Raw genomic sequence first — 16,896 nt, 5'->3', positions numbered from 1 at the left:
TCAAACGGACGGGTCGTGAAGCACTACTCTATCACCAAGTCGGGAACTGCGAAATGGGCACGGAATGGCGGTTGTAACCGCCAATTGTCCATTGCTTTTAGTATGAGACCTATGTACAAAAATATGTTCCGGTATGCTGGACAGCAAATGAATCTACCGGCCCTATCAAGCGCCTATGTTTATCCGAAAGTTGTATATTCACTATGGTGGGAGTTGGGCTTCCAGCAGCCTCAAACCCAATGATAAGAGTTCAGCGTCGATACAGTGCAACCGCAGTATGAGACATTTGAACCAGCCCGCTTCTCGTTTGTTTATTGCAATCTTCTCTATCTCAAGATTGCTCACAGGGCCATGCAGTATCGGTGTTGGATTGTTAGAGAATAAGTCGTCATTTCTCAAATACCGAGCCCGCCATCCTCATCATCATCATCTTCATCCTCCTCCTCCTCTTCTTCTTCCTCCTCATCCTCGTCTTCCCATTGCCCCGAAGATTCAGAGCCGTGATCTGCATTGACCGGCTTGAGCTTGTCGGTATATCCTGATCCCATTCGCGGTTCCCCTTCATCATTATTGTTCTCGTTGAATGAGTGTACAGTGACAGTGCCCACGTGATGGTCCCAGCCGTTTAAAGAGGATGCTGAAGTGGTTGGGTTAGCTATCAAGATGCTTGAAGGCAGGTAGGGAAGCGAGCACACTTACCAGCAATGAACGGCGCATTAGGATGCCAACTGGCGTCTCGAACGACAGTTGACCAGCCGCGGAAGCCCCTACTCTGGTGATGTGCCCTCCATCTGGGAGGTAAAGCGTGGGCATTCATGCTTGCTTTGCGCACATCAATCTTGGCCGCCACAGTCGCGTCCATGTTGTAGACCCATACTTTCCCGTCATGGCTGCCAGAATAGACGTATCTGCTATCCGTGCTGCCAGGCGGCGAGAAATGGCAGCGGATGAGCGTTCTCAGCACTTTGTGTCCACGGAACGTCACCACGGAGTTATCGTCCGGATGTGGGAACCAGTCGTTGTCGTCGTACGGCCCCCAGCGATAGTCGAAGTTCGAGTAACCCGTGTGCTGGGTCGGGTTCTTCTCGCGGAACTCCGCTGTGGTGTACATCATCTTCAGATCCCAGAGCTTCATACTCTGATCCTTTCCGTTACTCAGAATGTATCGCCCGTCGCCTTTGCTGTCAATGTACGTGAGGCCCTCGACGTGGCCCACAAATGCGCCTGCTTCGCGGCCGTCGCCCATTGACCGTCTGTCCCAGACCTTGATGGTCGCATCGTCGGAACCGGAGTACAAGATGTGCGGGGACAACTTGTCGGCAAAGCAGACTGCGTTGACATGATCGCCATGTCCTTCGATCGAATGCAGCACCTGCCGCGTCTCGATGTCGTATACGACTATCGAGTTTGCATTGGTACCGGCGACAAGCTCCTTCCCGTCCCCTGAGAATCGGATTGACCAGATACCAAAACCGCCACCCCGCCAGCCATATGTGGAACGAGTTCTCCCATCCCCAGCGAGATTAAGCATGTAAGGGTCACCCGTGTCATTCGGGTCTGTCGGTGCTAGACATACCCTGCTCTCGATAGACGTATATGCCAACCACTTGTTGTCAGGACTTAACGAAGCATCCGTCAGAGTCCAGGAGCCGCCGGGAAACGCCACAGTCTTGTAATGCCTCCAATTGTAGGGATTTGATGTGTCGTACATCCGTACCTTGAAGTCTTTGACACAAGAGTAGAAGAAGTTTCCGTCATCCGAGAACTGCCCTGAGTAGACAGGTTCGTCGTAGTTGATCTGCATCTCTGCGTCCGTGGTCGGTAACAAGGACTGCGCCACTAGCCCCTGATTGATCTTCCTGGCTGTTGAGTTTCCGAGTCCCATCTCCCGGTCTAGTATCCTCCTGGCAATGCGCTTCTTGGCCTTTAGAGAACCGCCGTAACCAGTCGCCCCGAATGTTCCGGAGTTCATAAGTTCCATACCTTTGTCGCTGGGCACCTTTGGAAATCGGTTGGGATCGCGTGACCGGCGCCGCTGTCGCCTTTGGCCCCAGATACCTTCTTCTTCGTCATCGTTGTCGAACAGCAGGTGTCCCATATGTGTGCCTCGTAGAAACGCCAGGAGTTGTCTTTGAGTAAGTGCAATTCGCGGGTTGCCTATCAGCCGAATCGTCCGCTGTGGGGCGTCATCATCTTCGGCGTTGTCGCCTCCAGCTGCATCGGCATCAGCAGCAGCATCTTCCACTTCGACTACGAATTCGACGTTGCCTTCTTCCGTATCTATCACAGGTCAGGTGGTCTGTTCGAGGTTGTGACATATGGGGGGTTCCCTATGTACCATGAAACTCGTCGCCGTCCTCGAATATGTCGGCCATCAACCCATCGTCTTCTGCATCTTCGTCGTCGTCATCGGGCTCAAAGTCGGCATCATCTTCGTCCAAGCCAGTCTCAGCGTCCATGAACAGATCTTGGTACACCTGCTCATTGTCTTCTGAGCCGGATCGTGAGGCACTCATCGCGGTCGGTAAGTACGGGGTTCGTTATCTTTGTAAGCCGGAAGCTATGCCGATAAGCTACGATGGCAATGACGTCGAGGTCATTGACTGTATCCTACAAAGGCATCAAATACAACCGGCGCAGGGAAGTAACTAGGTTCTACCCGAGCATTTAGGCATTTGATGTAAGCGAACAAAGCAGTGATATTTAACGTTGGTTTGTTTCATGACGACACCATCGGATCCAATGATCCCTTATGCGTTTGGCGGGGTGGACAATAGCTTTATCGTCCCAGCTGTGAGGCGGCGTTATGCGGACTTAAGCCATGGACCCCGGTGTTACACAGTAGGTAGATCACGGATAACAGTATCCGCTGCATTGTGCTAAGGTTTATAGTTGGCATTGTCACAGAAGGCTCGGTTTGTATATGACATGAGTGGGTATCAAGAACTATTGTCAAGTCGGAGACATGACAAAGTCAGCCAACTTTGTGTTGTTGGTTCCTGATTCAGTCCATCCAACCAGGGGCAATCTTTGGTCTGCAAGGGCTTATCCAGGACCTGCCCCAGTTTGATAGATCATGATAGCATTGTATTCTCGTATATGATCAAGGTGAAAAATGGCTGGCTGGCAATAAACTAAACTACATAAGTTAACAATTTGCAATCCTCAAAGACATTTGGCTCCGTTTAGGTAAATCATATCCCAGAAACAGACCAGTTCTGTTGCCTGCTCGGACTGGACCCATATGGCATGCTCGACCCCAGGCTTAGCTCTTTGCGCTTGTGCGGCACAGTTAAATCCTTCGCAATTTTGAGGCTGACGCGCCCTATGATATGTTGGGTTTCAAGCCGCCGGCGTCGATCCCTAGTCTGAGCCATGGATTACACGTCGTAAATAAGTTTTAGGTTGAGTCTCCTGTTTAGGAGGCATTCCCACCTTAAATATGGAAGACTCTTGTCGCCATCATTGGCAATTGATTGCCTTTGTCACTTGTGTCACAGCACAGATGAACCCGAGTTGAGCGATAGCAGAAAATGGACACGACCACACCGCTAGACCTTGCAGCCACTTGCGCTGAGCTCGTCGGCGCAACCGGATCATCGGCCGTCAAGCTGAACCAGTTGTTAAGGGTTTATCGCGACATGCCCGCAGAACTTCGAGAACTCCAACGGCAGATTGCAACAAGCAAACAGACTTTAGATCGGTTGCTGCCATGGTTGGATCGTGATGAGCCGGCATTTCAGCACGCCAACGACATCGAGGCTCTTGATCTACACTTCAATGCCATCGCTTTTCTGGTCCGGGATGTGCAGGATCACGTTGCAGCTTTGGAGGAGGCGAGATCAAGTCCATTTCCAAACTGGACTTCATTTCAGCACATATGGACAAACGAGGACATTGGAGAAAGTGGGGCAAGATTAGACAGGCAACTGGGTGGTTTAGAGGTCTATCTCAAGGTTACAAGGCCAGAGTCCGAGGCTCAGAGGCTTATCGAGATCACAAATATGGAAGACAAGGCTTGTCTGATTGCTGCATGGGACGATGCGGCAATGTATATGGCCCCACCAACATATGCGTCACCCACGATCGACACGGCTCGACCATCAAATCCCATGGTCAGCGTCGATAGGCCGATCAGTCCTATGAACAGTGTTGTTGAGAATGACGGTCCAGCCACTCCAACTAGCCGCTCCTCACAAAGCACCCCATCCGTGGCTTACAGCTCAGCAACCGATCAAACAGAGTCGTCAGATTCCCAAGCGGCGAATTACACCGCGCTATCACACTCAGTAATGCTCCCAGCATCTATGAGCCAGTTGACCGTGGGAGCGGGCCGAAGGAACAACTACTGGCTCGATGCTCTCAAGAATAAAAGTAGCATCAACATACCATCTGCCAGGAAAATCAAATCCGTGGCCATGTTGCAAAAAGCGCCTATAGAAGCAGCAGCGACGCAAGGCGTCAAGGTACAGGGTGACGAAGCCTATCCTGCAGAATTCAAGAAAAGGGTCTCGGATTATGCCCGTGGAATCTCGCCAATCTGGGAACCTACGACAGTACCATCTAAAAAGAAAGGAACAAAGCAAATCTATCGCAATCGATTCACAAGAGAACATTCCGACGACCTTTCCCCGGAAAAGTTGCAGTCCCAATTCAAAGTCACAGAGAGGAAGTTATGGGACGCAATCGTGAATAGGGAAGTCGAGAAAGTCCGCAGAACTATGGAACACCGCTGGACAGACAATCTTGTTGTGGAGAAGCGAGACCGCACTACAGCACTACTTCTCGCAGCCTCTTTGGGTCTTTGTAGTATCGTTCAGATTCTGGTTTCACTGGGAGCAAGCGCAAATCACCCAGACAAGTACGGCGCAACAGCGATGCACTACGCCGCTGATTTTGGGTGTGCCGGCTGTCTACGCATTCTCGCCCTTGCCAATGGACGGTCGGATCTCGACTCACCAAAAACACATGTCAAGACAGCTCTCTTTTATGCAGCGAAGAGAGGCAACCTAGAAGCAGTGCAGGCCTTGCTTAGTTTTGGAGCTCACGTATATACACATAGCAGCACGCCACAGGAGACAGTGCTCTATGCCGCTGTCGGGTCCGGAAATATCGAAGTGGTCGAAGCCGTTCTGCAAAGAGGTGGTAACCCAGGAGAGAGTTTCGATACTCTTGCTCTTGCCTCTTTGAAATCGCGGGAAATACTGGCGCTACTCGTGCAAGCGGGTGCCAACATCGATATGCGCGACTCCGCCCAAGAAACCTTACTCTATAAGTATATCAAAAAGTGCGATGTGGATATGGTATCTTTCCTATTCTCGCTGAACGCAAAGCCTGCGCCAGCCGCAAACGCACTGGGCATTATGACAGCACACTTGGCTTTGGAGAAGGGCGGCTACCCGCATTCTGCCGCTCTCATCAAAGTTCTGCTTGATGTAGGAGGTCGGGTGGACTTGCAAAATGCGATCGGGCAGACAACACTTCACCTGGCTGTTTTATGGGGCCGTGCCGATGTAGCCGAAGTTTTGTGTCAGAGGGGGGCAAATATCAATATCAAAGACAAGAAAGGCACCACCCCATTCCAAGAAACACAGGAGCTAGGCTATCAGAGGAGGGTTGGTAACACGACGCTCGCTGATTATCCCGGGACCAAGGCAGTCCTCGAGCGATGGCAGCAGGGCTCGGTTTCAAGGGTAGCGGAAGTGCATGGCTACTCAAAGGCAGTGCCAGAGATAGATGGCCGCCTGGCCTCCAAACCTCGAGTCGAGGCCGATAACAAGCTCAAGCCCACGTGTGAGCTGGGTGACGTGAAGAGCCGGTTCGAGCTTGCAAGTTCGTCGCTGTTGGTGCATGAGCTGGATACCCGGCGGCATTCAATCTCAAGGAAACCTGTATTGGCCGAGTTACCTGCGTCCTAGGTTCTCAGAGTCACTCGAGTAGAACTCAGTGTAAACATTACAGAGTACAGGATGTGCACTATGAAGTGGGTGCCGGAAAGGTGATTTTTCCTATGATACCAGTATTTCTTTACCGAATGTTACAGCGTAGTAGATATCCATGTCTGAATGTGAACATCCTTTCCTCTAGAAACGAGCTCTCTATGACCTTACAGCTCAGACTTCTTCTCCTCGCCTTGAAGCGGTAGTTGACGCACCAAGAATGACTCTACCTCGTTTATCTCTTCCAAGCAGGCACTGTGGCCCATACCATCGTACTCCTTCCATGTGACGTCGAAGCCTGTCTTCTTGAGAAGGTCATAGCTGCCCTTACCAACCACATATGGAACAACCTGATCCATATTGCCATGGCACATAAGGATGGGCGTCTTCTGGTTGAAGTTGGCTTCGTTCAAGAACTCTGGAAGCTTGGTGTCCAGTGGCAGGTAGGAGGACATGCCAACAATGCCAGCAAGCTTGAACTTTGTGGTGAGACCCGTGAATAGAGACATCGCGCCACCTTGCGAGAAGCCACCGAGCACAATTCTCTCCGATGGGACCCCGTTGTCGATCTCGGCCTGGATCAAGCCACTGAGATAGGCACGGCTGATGAGCATGCCCGCCTCGTCTTGTTGACGACGAAGATCGTCGGGAGAACCTGACAGCGCGACCTGATGATTTAGTCAGTCATGTGCGCCCTTGGCAGGAAAATAGCTGCTTACAATGTCATACCAACCTGGCATTTCCATGCCCATATTCTTGAATGCTGTTAGTCTTGTCGGCACCGACGAGGATCAGCAAGTGTCTACTTACGCAAGTAATAGGAATTCTAGGAGCATGAGGCAAGATGAACTTGACTTCATTGAGCTTTGATCTCCGTCTCCAATTCTGAACTGCATCTGCCCATCCGTGGCCAGTGTCGCCAAGACCGTGAACGAAGATCACAGTAGCTGTATGCCGACCAGCAGGTGGGAACAGCAGAGGCGCCAGACGTTGAAGAGCGCCGCTCATGGTGGGCGGGTCTGACTTGAGCGCTTGAACAAAAGTAAGAGGACACAGGAATAATGCAAGCACAACGCAATATAGGAGTGCAAGGGGTAGAATAGAGTTAGCCGGAAATAGCGTCCTCGTCATTCATTCGCTGGTTCTTGCCCAAGATGACAGTAACTAACTTAACCGTAGAACGAAGATAATCAGTCGGCGGGACTTCGCAATGGCCCCTCAGTCGCGTTCCCGCGCGCGCTGACACCTGGCGGTCACTGCCACGGTTCGGCCCCGAGCGCGGAAAGTGGACTATTGGGCAAGTACCACGAGCCAATTGAAATCAATTACAAATCCTTGGTAATCACCCATGAGCCGCTGAAAAACGCCAGAATTAGTGATGGGTTGCAGTACACTTACAAAAGCCGAAGCGCTATTACACCACCTACATATTCCCCAAGCTTTCCGACTACAGCGACCCCTAGAACTTGATGGCACCCCTTCCGTCTTTCAGATCTATAATCATAACTTCTGTCGCCATTCTTGGTTTGGCATTTCTCTTGTCTACGCAGAATACTACTGAATTGATGTCGACTTGGCCTTTCAAACCAGCAGTATCGAAGTTTTTTGCAGCGTTATACTCGACCAAACAGACATCGACAAATACAATGCCGGCTAAAGCTCCTGTATACTTCTTCAGCCACGGCGGCGTAAGTGGCATGTAACATTAATAGTAGTGAGCACCTTCTGACCTCATGTAGCCAACTGTCCAATATGAGACAAAGCATCCGGCATACTCGGTGCTGCAGAACATCGGCCAAGAAATCACTAAGAAGGTAAAGCCATCGGCTGTTGTGGTCTTTTCCGGTCATTGGGAAGGATCGCGCGACACCATTGAGGTCAACACTGCGGAGCATACCGACCTCATATATGAGTATGCCTAGTTCTTCTTTTGCTGCGAGTTCCCCTACTAATAAAAGTTCTCAGCTTCTATGGTTTTCCTTCATACATGTATGAGGCCAAATACCCCAGCAGAGGCAGCCCAGAATTAGCCAACAGAATCCTCGGTCTTCTAGGCGACGCCGGCATCAAGGCTAAAGGCGTGACGCGAGGCCTTGACCATGGAGTCTGGTCTGGGTTCAACGTCGGTGAGTTTTAAGACCCAGATGTCATGGCTATTGGGGCACTGTTCCTTACCAATACGCAGCATTCGACCCGGAGAAGAACCCCCTAGGTGTACCGCTTGTGCAGGTCAGCTTGTATCATAGCGAGGACCCTGACATGCACTATCGTCTTGGCCAAGCAGTCGCATCACTGAGAGACGACAATATTGTGATCATTGGCGCTGGCATGTCGGTGCATAACATAAGAGACATGTTTGCGACTCGTGGTGACCCGCGGCCGCTGCCGTACACGGTGTCGTTTGACGAGGCATTGAAGGATGCTACCGAAGCCGCGCCGGCGGAGCGACAGGCTCGGATGGCGGAAGTTACTCGACGACCTGATGCGAAGCAGGCGCATCCAGTAAGTCCCTAAATAGGCGCTACCAGTGAACTTACTAATGCATTTCCCAGTGGATGGACCACTTGATGCCCGTCTATGTCGCAGCTGGTGCTGCCGGCGAGGATCAAGGCAAGAGAACATGGACGTTACACGAAGTTAGTATGGGATGGAGTCAATACAGGTTCGGGAACGTGAGTGCTTGAAAGGAATGTCATCATATAGCTCAGTGGTTTTAGTGCTTGATGTGGTCAAACGATACATTCAGCTAGATAGACCAGTTGAAATCTCGGATCAGACAAGCCATGCCGATAGGAACCTACGCAGCCACATTAATCGATTATCTACTAAGATAAACATGATAACATATTCTGTCCTATGTATACTGCTAGCTCTCCACTCAGTAACTTTTAAAGTCAAATGGCTATTGTGTCATTTCATATCATACCAGTAAGGTCCAGTAGAAGCAGGTATAATGGTTCTAAACTCTTGTGCCGGCCACTTAGTAGGCTCCAATCTGCTCTCCAGGTGACTAATATTACGCGAGAATCTGCCTACTCGTCCAAGTTGACGGTAGACTGTTGTGGAATTTTGTATTTGAAGTATACAGACAGCACTGGGCTTTGAAGGCCGCCATTCTGTTTTGGCCCGCGAAGAGAGTCAATAATGTAGCTTCTAGGAGGATGAGTGTTTCATGACAGCAACCCCCTCTAAAGTAATGACTTATACCAATATTGATTTTCCAGCTCCGGCTATCAATCCTTCAGCAGTAGTTTAATTATGCAACTCTGCTCACTTACCCATCCCATAACACAGAAGATGTCTCTGTCTGTTCTCTAGTCATTGTTGAAACGGCACTTTGTCAAGTATCCATTGACTAGTTCGTCCCTGTCGCCCGGCAGCAGCATCAATCTGTCGAAGCCAATGAGTTGAGCGGGAACAGCCCATTTCACAATCTCGGCATTGTTTCTTTTCTGTAGAAATGGCGTCCCAAGCCTCATCTAGCGCGGCCAGTGGTCTTAGCGCCCCTAGTCTAGTGGATAGTGGACCCCACCTATCGCAACTTATCCCACGGTCGACTGGAATGCACATCAGTCTGGAAGTCACTCGAGACCCTCAACATCGTGATCACGAATTGTTCTTCTTTTCAATACAAGAGACCCACAAACCTGCAAGCTCTTATGTCGGAGACTTGTTCCGATTCTTCAAGACCCTTCACTCCAGCTTGACCTTGTTTTCATCTCCATAAGACTGCGGCATCGTCAAAAAGCAACATCATCTCACAATGGCGTCGATCAGCGCGTCGCCCTTCTCATTACGGCCATGGCCAACGGGCGACAAGAAACCTAAGAGCCTTGGTGAATTCATAACACGCGTAAATGCTGAGAGGGGCGGGTTTCGTAATGTGACTGAAGCAGAGCTGCGCGAAGAAGTGCAGGCCAAGGATGAAGGTCGCATGGATGGCAGCAATAGCAGTCCGGACGGTGAAGCAGATTCCGACGACGACGCTGCAGATGGAGAGAAGCCGAAGACCATCATCGAGGCGCGTGAAGAATTCTTGAGGAACATCGAATTCGCTCACCAGTCTGCAATGCTAAGCCTAGATTTCATATCACTTCTGCTCTCCAAGGAGATGCCTAACCAGGCCAACATGACTTTATCGCCTGCACTGCGCGACCTCGTTGGCTTCGGTGTCTTGGGAGCTTCAAGGCTTCACGAGTCGAATCTCACTCCAGCACGCATCCAAGATGATCTGACTGTTGCGACGGGGTGGAGGCTCATGGGAACGAACAAGATGGTCGATTCTGTCCTTGAAGCTGCTGAACGGCTCGAGAAAGAGATCAGCTTGGAGACCAAGTACTGGGCCGATGTGCTTGCTGTTAGCGACAACGGCTGGACTGTCGCATCTCTGCCTTACGAACCTCATAGTCTGGGCGTCCGATATGGGTTCGCCGAGTCGGCCCCCGAGTACAGAAACAGTAGCATTGCGCCTCTACGTAGAAACGACGATGGAACTGTACGGATCGAGCGTGGTCTTGCTAATGGAGGGTCGAAGAGAGTACGTGCTGTTGTAGAGCGAGACGGACTGATAATCGGCAAATCCCATTTGCCAGGCCGAGTGCCTGATGATGCTCCCCTCCAGGACCGTGTTCTCGAGGCGCGCAACACCATCTTGTCGCAGGAACTGTGGTTTGAGATCAACAGAGAAGCACGCACTCTCCTGTCCTTGAATATTCAGCCTATTGATGACCGTATCATCTACCATGTAGACGCCGACACAAAAGTTGTTCTCACAGTAGAGGATTTGGACAAGGCTGATGCAGGCGGTGAGAGCCATGACGACCAGATGGCAAACACCATTGTTCTTGGTCTACATTTCTTGTTACTGTTCAGCCACCGCCTAAACTACTTCAAGCGTACCCAGTCAACACAGACAAACACTAGCCGCAACAACGCGCCACTGAGCATTCTTCGACCGCTTATCTCACGTCTCACCTTTGACAACGCTTGCAGCAAGCTGACGTACTTCCTGACGGGGTTGAAAACTATTCTTCAGAACGCGGGTTTGCCTAGTGTAGACTTCGCTCAATCTACAATACCTCCTGTTCCACAGCTGGCACCTGCACAGATCAGCCAGCTGGCGCTGCAGCAGATTTGGCGTGCGTCACCGTCCGAAGCACTCATGATCAACATGGCGCAACTTCTAGAGCTCACTGTCGAGCTCACAATCACGCCTCAAGCCCGCATAGCACTGCGTGGTAGAAGTTTCGTCACGCCGTTGGCTACAACACAGTTCATGGTTAAGCTCTTGGAGCCATTGAATACCAACCCGGCAACCCAGGGACAAAGTCAAGCCCAAGAACAATCACAACAAGTTCCCAACCCTCTAGAAGACGCGTACCCCCCATTCATGACAGATTCCTACCCCAATGTCGACGAGGCCCTCTACTATATCCGCCAGGCATCGATCAGGGCTGTCACGGACTGGACCACAGACTTTGTTGCAGACAAACTCGACCGGGACGACATTAACTGGTCAGAGACACCAACTGGCCCTCTAATTACGGCTCGTGGTGGTAAAGATTTGAAGATTGAGATCACAGACTCACCTGTTCTTGCATTAACCTTGCATATGCAGTGGGTCGAGGGCAAGTCTTTGAAGGTACGAAAATTGGCTTGGACGGCGGGAGAAGAAGTCCCCGAGAAACTTGAGGAGGTTGTGCTGGAGTTCTTTCGATAGTGGACAGGAATGGATGGCCTGGAGACCGGATCAGGTCTAACCATCATTGATACAAGCTATGTAAAGCACAACTATATCTAACAGTTGGATGGTCTTTTTTTTCTTTTCTTTTTTTCACTAGAAATCTTGCGGGTGCCATGGTGAGGGGAATCCAGATATCGTCTCATGTGGATAGATTTCCTGTCCACTTGTTCTTCGTAGTTGTTAACAAAAACAGTGTCTTACGAACGTCAGTGAAGTAAATACCCAAACTACTGGAGAAGGTGGTGCGCGCCTCATGGCTGTACATGAAACATCTGGAGATGGAAGGCCACTGAGTGCCGAAGCGGCAATGAGAAAACCAAAAGAGCAGCAATGATCGAAATCTAGTACATATTGTCAAAGACGAGAGAGTTCATGGAGAGAGCATTCCACACTGGACTTGAGGATATCTGCTCACAAAGACTACCCACCCACAACAGACTAGCCCGATTCTAGGTCAAAATCTATTTCCGTAAGTCACACCTTCCCGCAACTTTCTTCACATGGCAGTAATAAGTTTTCATCATCTAAATCGCATGCGGCTCCAGAAGAGCCACGGTCATCATCAATCCTAATTGCAATCCTAATTGCGCAGTTGCTATAACATCCATTAACTAAGTACTCAGAAGTCATCATCACCTCGCCACGGACACATCAACCGCTGTAATGATAAATTCAAGGAATCATTTTCTTCACCATGGCTACCAGGAAGCATCAAACAAAGCGTAAACCAAAGCTTAGACCAGTCAGCCTCACCCGTCAACCCTCGCCCTGCCTCCGACACTACCTCGACTCAACGTGCTCGCCGCCCGATCACGACCTCTCCAAGCCCCGGGAGCAGGCCCTCCGTCTCATCGACGTCGATGACGAGAACCTTCTCAAGGCTGCTGGGAAGCTGGCATCAATACAGCATGGCGAGTCTTTCATCCTCACGCAAATAGACACGCGGTCACCCTCCGACAGGCCATCAGGCCATGAGTACCCCGCGATGCTGGGGTCCATCGCCTGCTTCGAGTTCCTCGGGTTCTCCCGAGAGATGGCGACCGCCCTGTCCTACATTTTCCTTTCAGAATTCCAGTCCCAACAACGAGCGCGGTGGGATTTCCGCCAGGTCGCCTGGGGTGTGCTCACCCACTGCCCGCAACCAGACGTCGCGGAGCCGGGGCGCTCCGAGGAGGCAGAGGCGCTCTTTGAGGTGCTCGGGCTGAGCGAGGAGACGAAAGACCTGTTCCGTGATTCCGGCGAGGAGCTCTTCGACGACGACACGACCGTCATGGCCTGGGTGATTGATGTTGTTCAAGGACGGTGGGCCGAGCTCAGGCAGGTCGCCGCGCAGTCGATTCAGAGGGGGCAGGAGATCCGGCAAGACGGAGGGGCACAACGCGTGCTATAGAAATGCGCTATTGAGCCTGGAACTACACCCCGACCCAGACTGCCCATGTGCTGGCGTATATCACGCTGGGAATCTATGTCAAGGGCGAGTCGGAGCTTTGCGACAATTTGTCCATGTTGCACATGCTAGAGAGAACGAACAAGGAGAGGAGGAATCATCACTGCAAGTGAAGCTGTTCGGTTGAACACAAATCTACGAGCATGGGATGTGCCACAGGCACCCACACTCTGTGGATGTTTACCTGAAGAGTAACCACAAGATCCCCTGAAAGGGCAGTTTATTGAATATGCAAGCAGGAAAAATAATGTTTTCTGATTGCATGAGGATTTACTAATAGAAGCTCAAGTTTACTAAGATGGTGAAGATAGAGCTTTCTCGAGAAAGGAAAAGAAAAAGAAAAAGAAAAATCGTTTACCTCCATGTGTTATGCCATTGTTGTTGAAAATGGCGCTTGTATTTGACAAATCCCTGAGGTGATTAGTCAATACCGAGCACTATGAGCTGCTTCTGGTATAGCCCTGGTTGCAATCAGGATCCTGGATCAGGCTGCTTATAGATGTTTGATGACAGACTACTCCTCCCACTTGGAATGAGTTACAAGTTATATCAAATACTTAGGATTGGTCGATTCAGGTGCATTAAATGCTACATCTCTATCTAACTCAAATTGCTCTCTTTTTGGTTTTTTTTTCTTCTTCTCCTTTTTAGCCATATAGAGGTTCCATGGAGCTATTGACTGCTCATCTCACCAAAACCATCCCATCAAGCCACGCTTAACTCATTCCAAGAAAAATTATGCCGAAAGTTTCAGCCAAAATAGCTTACTCCTTGCATGATGCAAAACACTTTGTGTCCATGATCTCGCAGGTCGTGAAAATCAATGTGATGTATCGTACCCACATTTGTGAAAAGCAGTGCAAAAGGCATCATCGATCGCCATTGAAGTCATCGCCAAACACACTCAATCTTTGCTCAGTATCTCAACATTCGCCGAGAATATTCGCCGAGTATTCTCAATACTTGCCAAAATTCTTTGCTGATATTTCCGGCCATTGCCAATATCTCTCAATCACCCAACCGTTCTCAGTTATGGTCAACCATTAACGACCTTACGAAAGGATATGCACAAGGAATCCAATGAGCTAACAACAGAGTTGAGTGCACTCCTCTGTATAGAGAAATGGTAGTGAAGCACAACCATCCCTTATCTGTTGCCAATACCGAAGAGGAAAGCCAGATCATTGACACTGAGACGACCAACCTCGCGGGCAGCGTTCTCATCTAGAGCAGCATTCACTACCTCGCGCTTCTCCTCCTGTAGAGCAATGATACGGTCCTCGACAGTGTCTTTGATCAGAATTCGGTGTACTTTGACCTCCTTTGTCTGACCGATACGGTGAGCTCGATCGACTGCTTGAGTCTCAATGAAAGGGTTCCAGAAAGGGTCCATGATAACGACATGTGATGCCACTGTCAAGTTGAGACCTGCATTGCCGGCTTTCAAAGAGACAAGCATGAGCTTAACGTCGTCATCGTTGGTGAAATCCGTGACTGCTGAATCACGTTGCTTCGAGTTCATGGCGCCATCATAGCGACGATATCCAATCTTTAACTTGCTGGTGACTTGGACCTCAATAAGGTCAAGGAGCATAGTCCACTGCGAGAAGATGAGTATTTTCTCGCCTGAAGCTTGAATGTCTGCAATGAGCTCTGTACACATGGTGATTTTCGCTGAATCTAGCCAAATGCGTTCGAGGTAGTTAAAGTAGCGTCTGCGGGCCACTACATTTCTGCCAGCAACCTTACGGAGTTTTGCTAGCTCATGAGGCTGGACTGGTTCGTCTTTCTTCTTGCTCTCTCCCTTGGACCTCTTGTGCTTCGCCTTTTTCGTCACAATGGAGAAGTCATCATCATCGTCGTCGTCGTTGACGATGAAATCAATGAGATTACCTCGGTTGTCCACATCACCGCCATCATCTGATGATGTCTCTTCATCATCTGATACCCCGCTCTCTGTCCCATCTTCATCAACAAGTGCCTCAGCTTTGGTGTTGGACGCCTGCTCAGTGTCCCATTGCTCCTTCATGTGCACTCGCTTGAAAACGTCGCAAGTCACGTAAGCACTGAAGTCAATTTCTTCACGACACTCTGGGCAGGTTGACTTGGCACCGAGAGCTTCGTTTCCAGCCTGAATATTCGCAGCCTCGGCAGTCTGTCTTAGCTGAGTCAGACAATCGGTGCAGGTATTGTGACCACAGAGGAGGATGCTCGGGTTTTCAGTTGGTTCATAGCATATTGGGCACTCGAACAGCTCCTTGTCAGTGATGCGAGTAACTATACGCTGCACGGCATCAGCTTTGAGATTTCCAGCATACGCCAGCATGTCTTGGATGGGAGTGTCGTTGTTAACGAACTCCAAATCAGTGATGTGGAGGAATGGGTGGCAGCAGGCTTGACGCAGACGCAAAAGTAAAACCAAGGCAACCTGGTAATGCTTTCCGACCGATCCTTCCCGGAGAAACTTGGACATTTTGACCTGGGCATCTTTTTCCAGAGAGCGGTAATAATCCTCTTCATCTTGACCAAATACAACATGCTTGGTCAACTCTTTCTTCGGCTTCAACTGGATAATTGGTTTGCCGTCGATCTTTGATTTTTTGGTGCGACGAAGCATGATAGCCTTAAGGAGAGCTTGCATCTTTTTCATGGCGACATCTCCCCTGCCACCTCGTCCTGATGCCCTAGGATTAAGGATGCCGAATGTATGCTCGAAATGTGAGAGGTCATTGTACGGCTTGATTCGTAGGAATGAAATCAGCGAAGCGAGCTCACCGACACTATTCATCATGGGCGTGCCGGTGAGAACCCATCGGTATGTAGCTTGGAGCCTGCGAACAGCTTTGAATCTCAGCGATTTGGAACTCTTGATTGCTTGGGCTTCATCAAGGACAATGCGATGAAACATGCTCCTTGTACCCATGAACGAGAAGTGCTTCAGGATAAAGTCATCGTCCACGGGTTCATTCTTGCCTGCCTGCTTCTTGACGTACTCGTCAAACGCCTTTGCCTCTCGACTAAGCTTGTCATATGTAGTTAAGACGATGTCAAACTTCTTGAAGTCCGTATAAGTCATGTTCTTGTTGGAAGAATCGTGAGCATTGAGCACGGCAAGTGAGTGGCGCCCCTCTTTGATCTTGGTCATTGCCTCACGTTCCCACTGTTTGATGAGCGAGACCGGCGCGACAATAAGGGTAGGCTGGAACTGTCAGAAATATTTCAGTCGTCGAGGAGAATGGTGTCACTCACATTTGGATAACGACATCCTAGAGGGAGAGGTGCTGGGCGTGTAAGAATCAGTGCCAGTGTCGATATGGTTTTGCCAAGGCCCATGTCGTCCGCGAGAATGCCACCCTTCTTGTTCTCATCGGCCTCCATTGTTTGCATCCACTTCAAAGCAATTTTCTGATGCGGGTAGAGAGGATATAAAAAGCCCTCCGGTGTACCAGCTTGATTGTCTGCGCCAGTAGTGGCTGGAATATTGGCAAGGAGATTCTTGAGTTCTGTCTTTGCAGTGGACCCAACCCCATGAGACGACTCCATAGAGTCCAACCCTTGTAAGAAATTAGTAGTAGCAGCCGGTAAAGGATTACCCAGATGATCACGGCCAGTCGCTAAATTGTACTTGCTCGTTCGATTGATAATATCACGGAGCGAGTTACCCGAGCGAGAGGCGTCATTGCCAAATACAGCGGAGGGCGAAGTAGTGTTGGCATCACTTCCAAACCCGAAGAGCTCCATATTTTCCAACAACTCTTTGGCAGTGG

At 50.1% G+C, this 16,896-nt stretch overlaps 7 protein-coding genes across 7 annotated transcripts; 4 read left to right on the top strand and 3 right to left on the bottom strand.

The window, feature by feature from the left end:
• Positions 1–395: 395 nt before the first annotated feature.
• Positions 396–2,459, bottom strand: BKA67DRAFT_522187 (WD40-repeat-containing domain protein; the record flags this gene model as incomplete). Its single annotated transcript, XM_046098350.1, has 3 exons — positions 396–637; positions 700–2,280; positions 2,339–2,459. The coding sequence occupies 3 exons, from the start codon at positions 2,457–2,459 to the stop codon at positions 396–398; spliced, it is 1,944 nt and encodes a 647-aa protein (XP_045955282.1).
• Positions 2,460–3,104: 645 nt separating this feature from the next.
• On the top strand, positions 3,105–6,006 carry BKA67DRAFT_575751 (ankyrin repeat-containing domain protein). Its single transcript, XM_046103523.1, has one exon. It carries the CDS (start codon positions 3,534–3,536, stop codon positions 5,916–5,918), a length of 2,385 nt encoding a protein of 794 aa, XP_045955281.1. The 5' UTR covers positions 3,105–3,533; the 3' UTR covers positions 5,919–6,006.
• Positions 6,007–6,106: 100 nt separating this feature from the next.
• BKA67DRAFT_522947 (Phospholipase/carboxylesterase/thioesterase) lies at positions 6,107–6,947 on the bottom strand (the record flags this gene model as incomplete). The annotated part of the gene is made up of 3 exons (XM_046098426.1): positions 6,107–6,607; positions 6,659–6,694; positions 6,750–6,947. The coding sequence occupies 3 exons, from the start codon at positions 6,945–6,947 to the stop codon at positions 6,107–6,109; spliced, it is 735 nt and encodes a 244-aa protein (XP_045955280.1).
• A 638-nt stretch (positions 6,948–7,585) lies between these two features.
• Positions 7,586–8,623, top strand: BKA67DRAFT_661721 (Extradiol ring-cleavage dioxygenase, class III enzyme, subunit B; the record flags this gene model as incomplete). The annotated part of the gene is made up of 5 exons (XM_046107871.1): positions 7,586–7,627; positions 7,679–7,851; positions 7,905–8,065; positions 8,125–8,441; positions 8,492–8,623. The coding sequence occupies 5 exons, from the start codon at positions 7,586–7,588 to the stop codon at positions 8,621–8,623; spliced, it is 825 nt and encodes a 274-aa protein (XP_045955279.1).
• Positions 8,624–9,702: 1,079 nt separating this feature from the next.
• Positions 9,703–11,658, top strand: BKA67DRAFT_538783 (subunit 17 of mediator complex-domain-containing protein; the record flags this gene model as incomplete). Its single annotated transcript, XM_046100526.1, has 1 exon — positions 9,703–11,658. One exon carries the CDS (start codon positions 9,703–9,705, stop codon positions 11,656–11,658), a length of 1,956 nt encoding a protein of 651 aa, XP_045955278.1.
• Positions 11,659–12,376: 718 nt separating this feature from the next.
• BKA67DRAFT_661719 (uncharacterized protein) lies at positions 12,377–13,072 on the top strand (the record flags this gene model as incomplete). Its single annotated transcript, XM_046107870.1, has 1 exon — positions 12,377–13,072. The coding sequence occupies one exon, from the start codon at positions 12,377–12,379 to the stop codon at positions 13,070–13,072; it is 696 nt and encodes a 231-aa protein (XP_045955277.1).
• Positions 13,073–14,276: 1,204 nt separating this feature from the next.
• Positions 14,277–16,870, bottom strand: BKA67DRAFT_522764 (SNF2 family N-terminal domain-containing protein; the record flags this gene model as incomplete). Its single annotated transcript, XM_046098410.1, has 2 exons — positions 14,277–16,328; positions 16,379–16,870. The coding sequence occupies 2 exons, from the start codon at positions 16,868–16,870 to the stop codon at positions 14,277–14,279; spliced, it is 2,544 nt and encodes an 847-aa protein (XP_045955276.1).
• Between the last annotated feature and the right edge of the window lie 26 nt (positions 16,871–16,896).

The sequence above is a fragment of the Truncatella angustata genome, assembly GCF_020726525.1.
Source record: "Truncatella angustata strain MPI-SDFR-AT-0073 chromosome Unknown BKA67scaffold_7, whole genome shotgun sequence".
Taxonomy (NCBI): domain Eukaryota; kingdom Fungi; phylum Ascomycota; class Sordariomycetes; order Amphisphaeriales; family Sporocadaceae; genus Truncatella; species Truncatella angustata.
The sequence above is the reverse complement of the archived record's forward strand: the minus strand, read 5'-3'. Positions and strand labels throughout refer to the sequence as shown.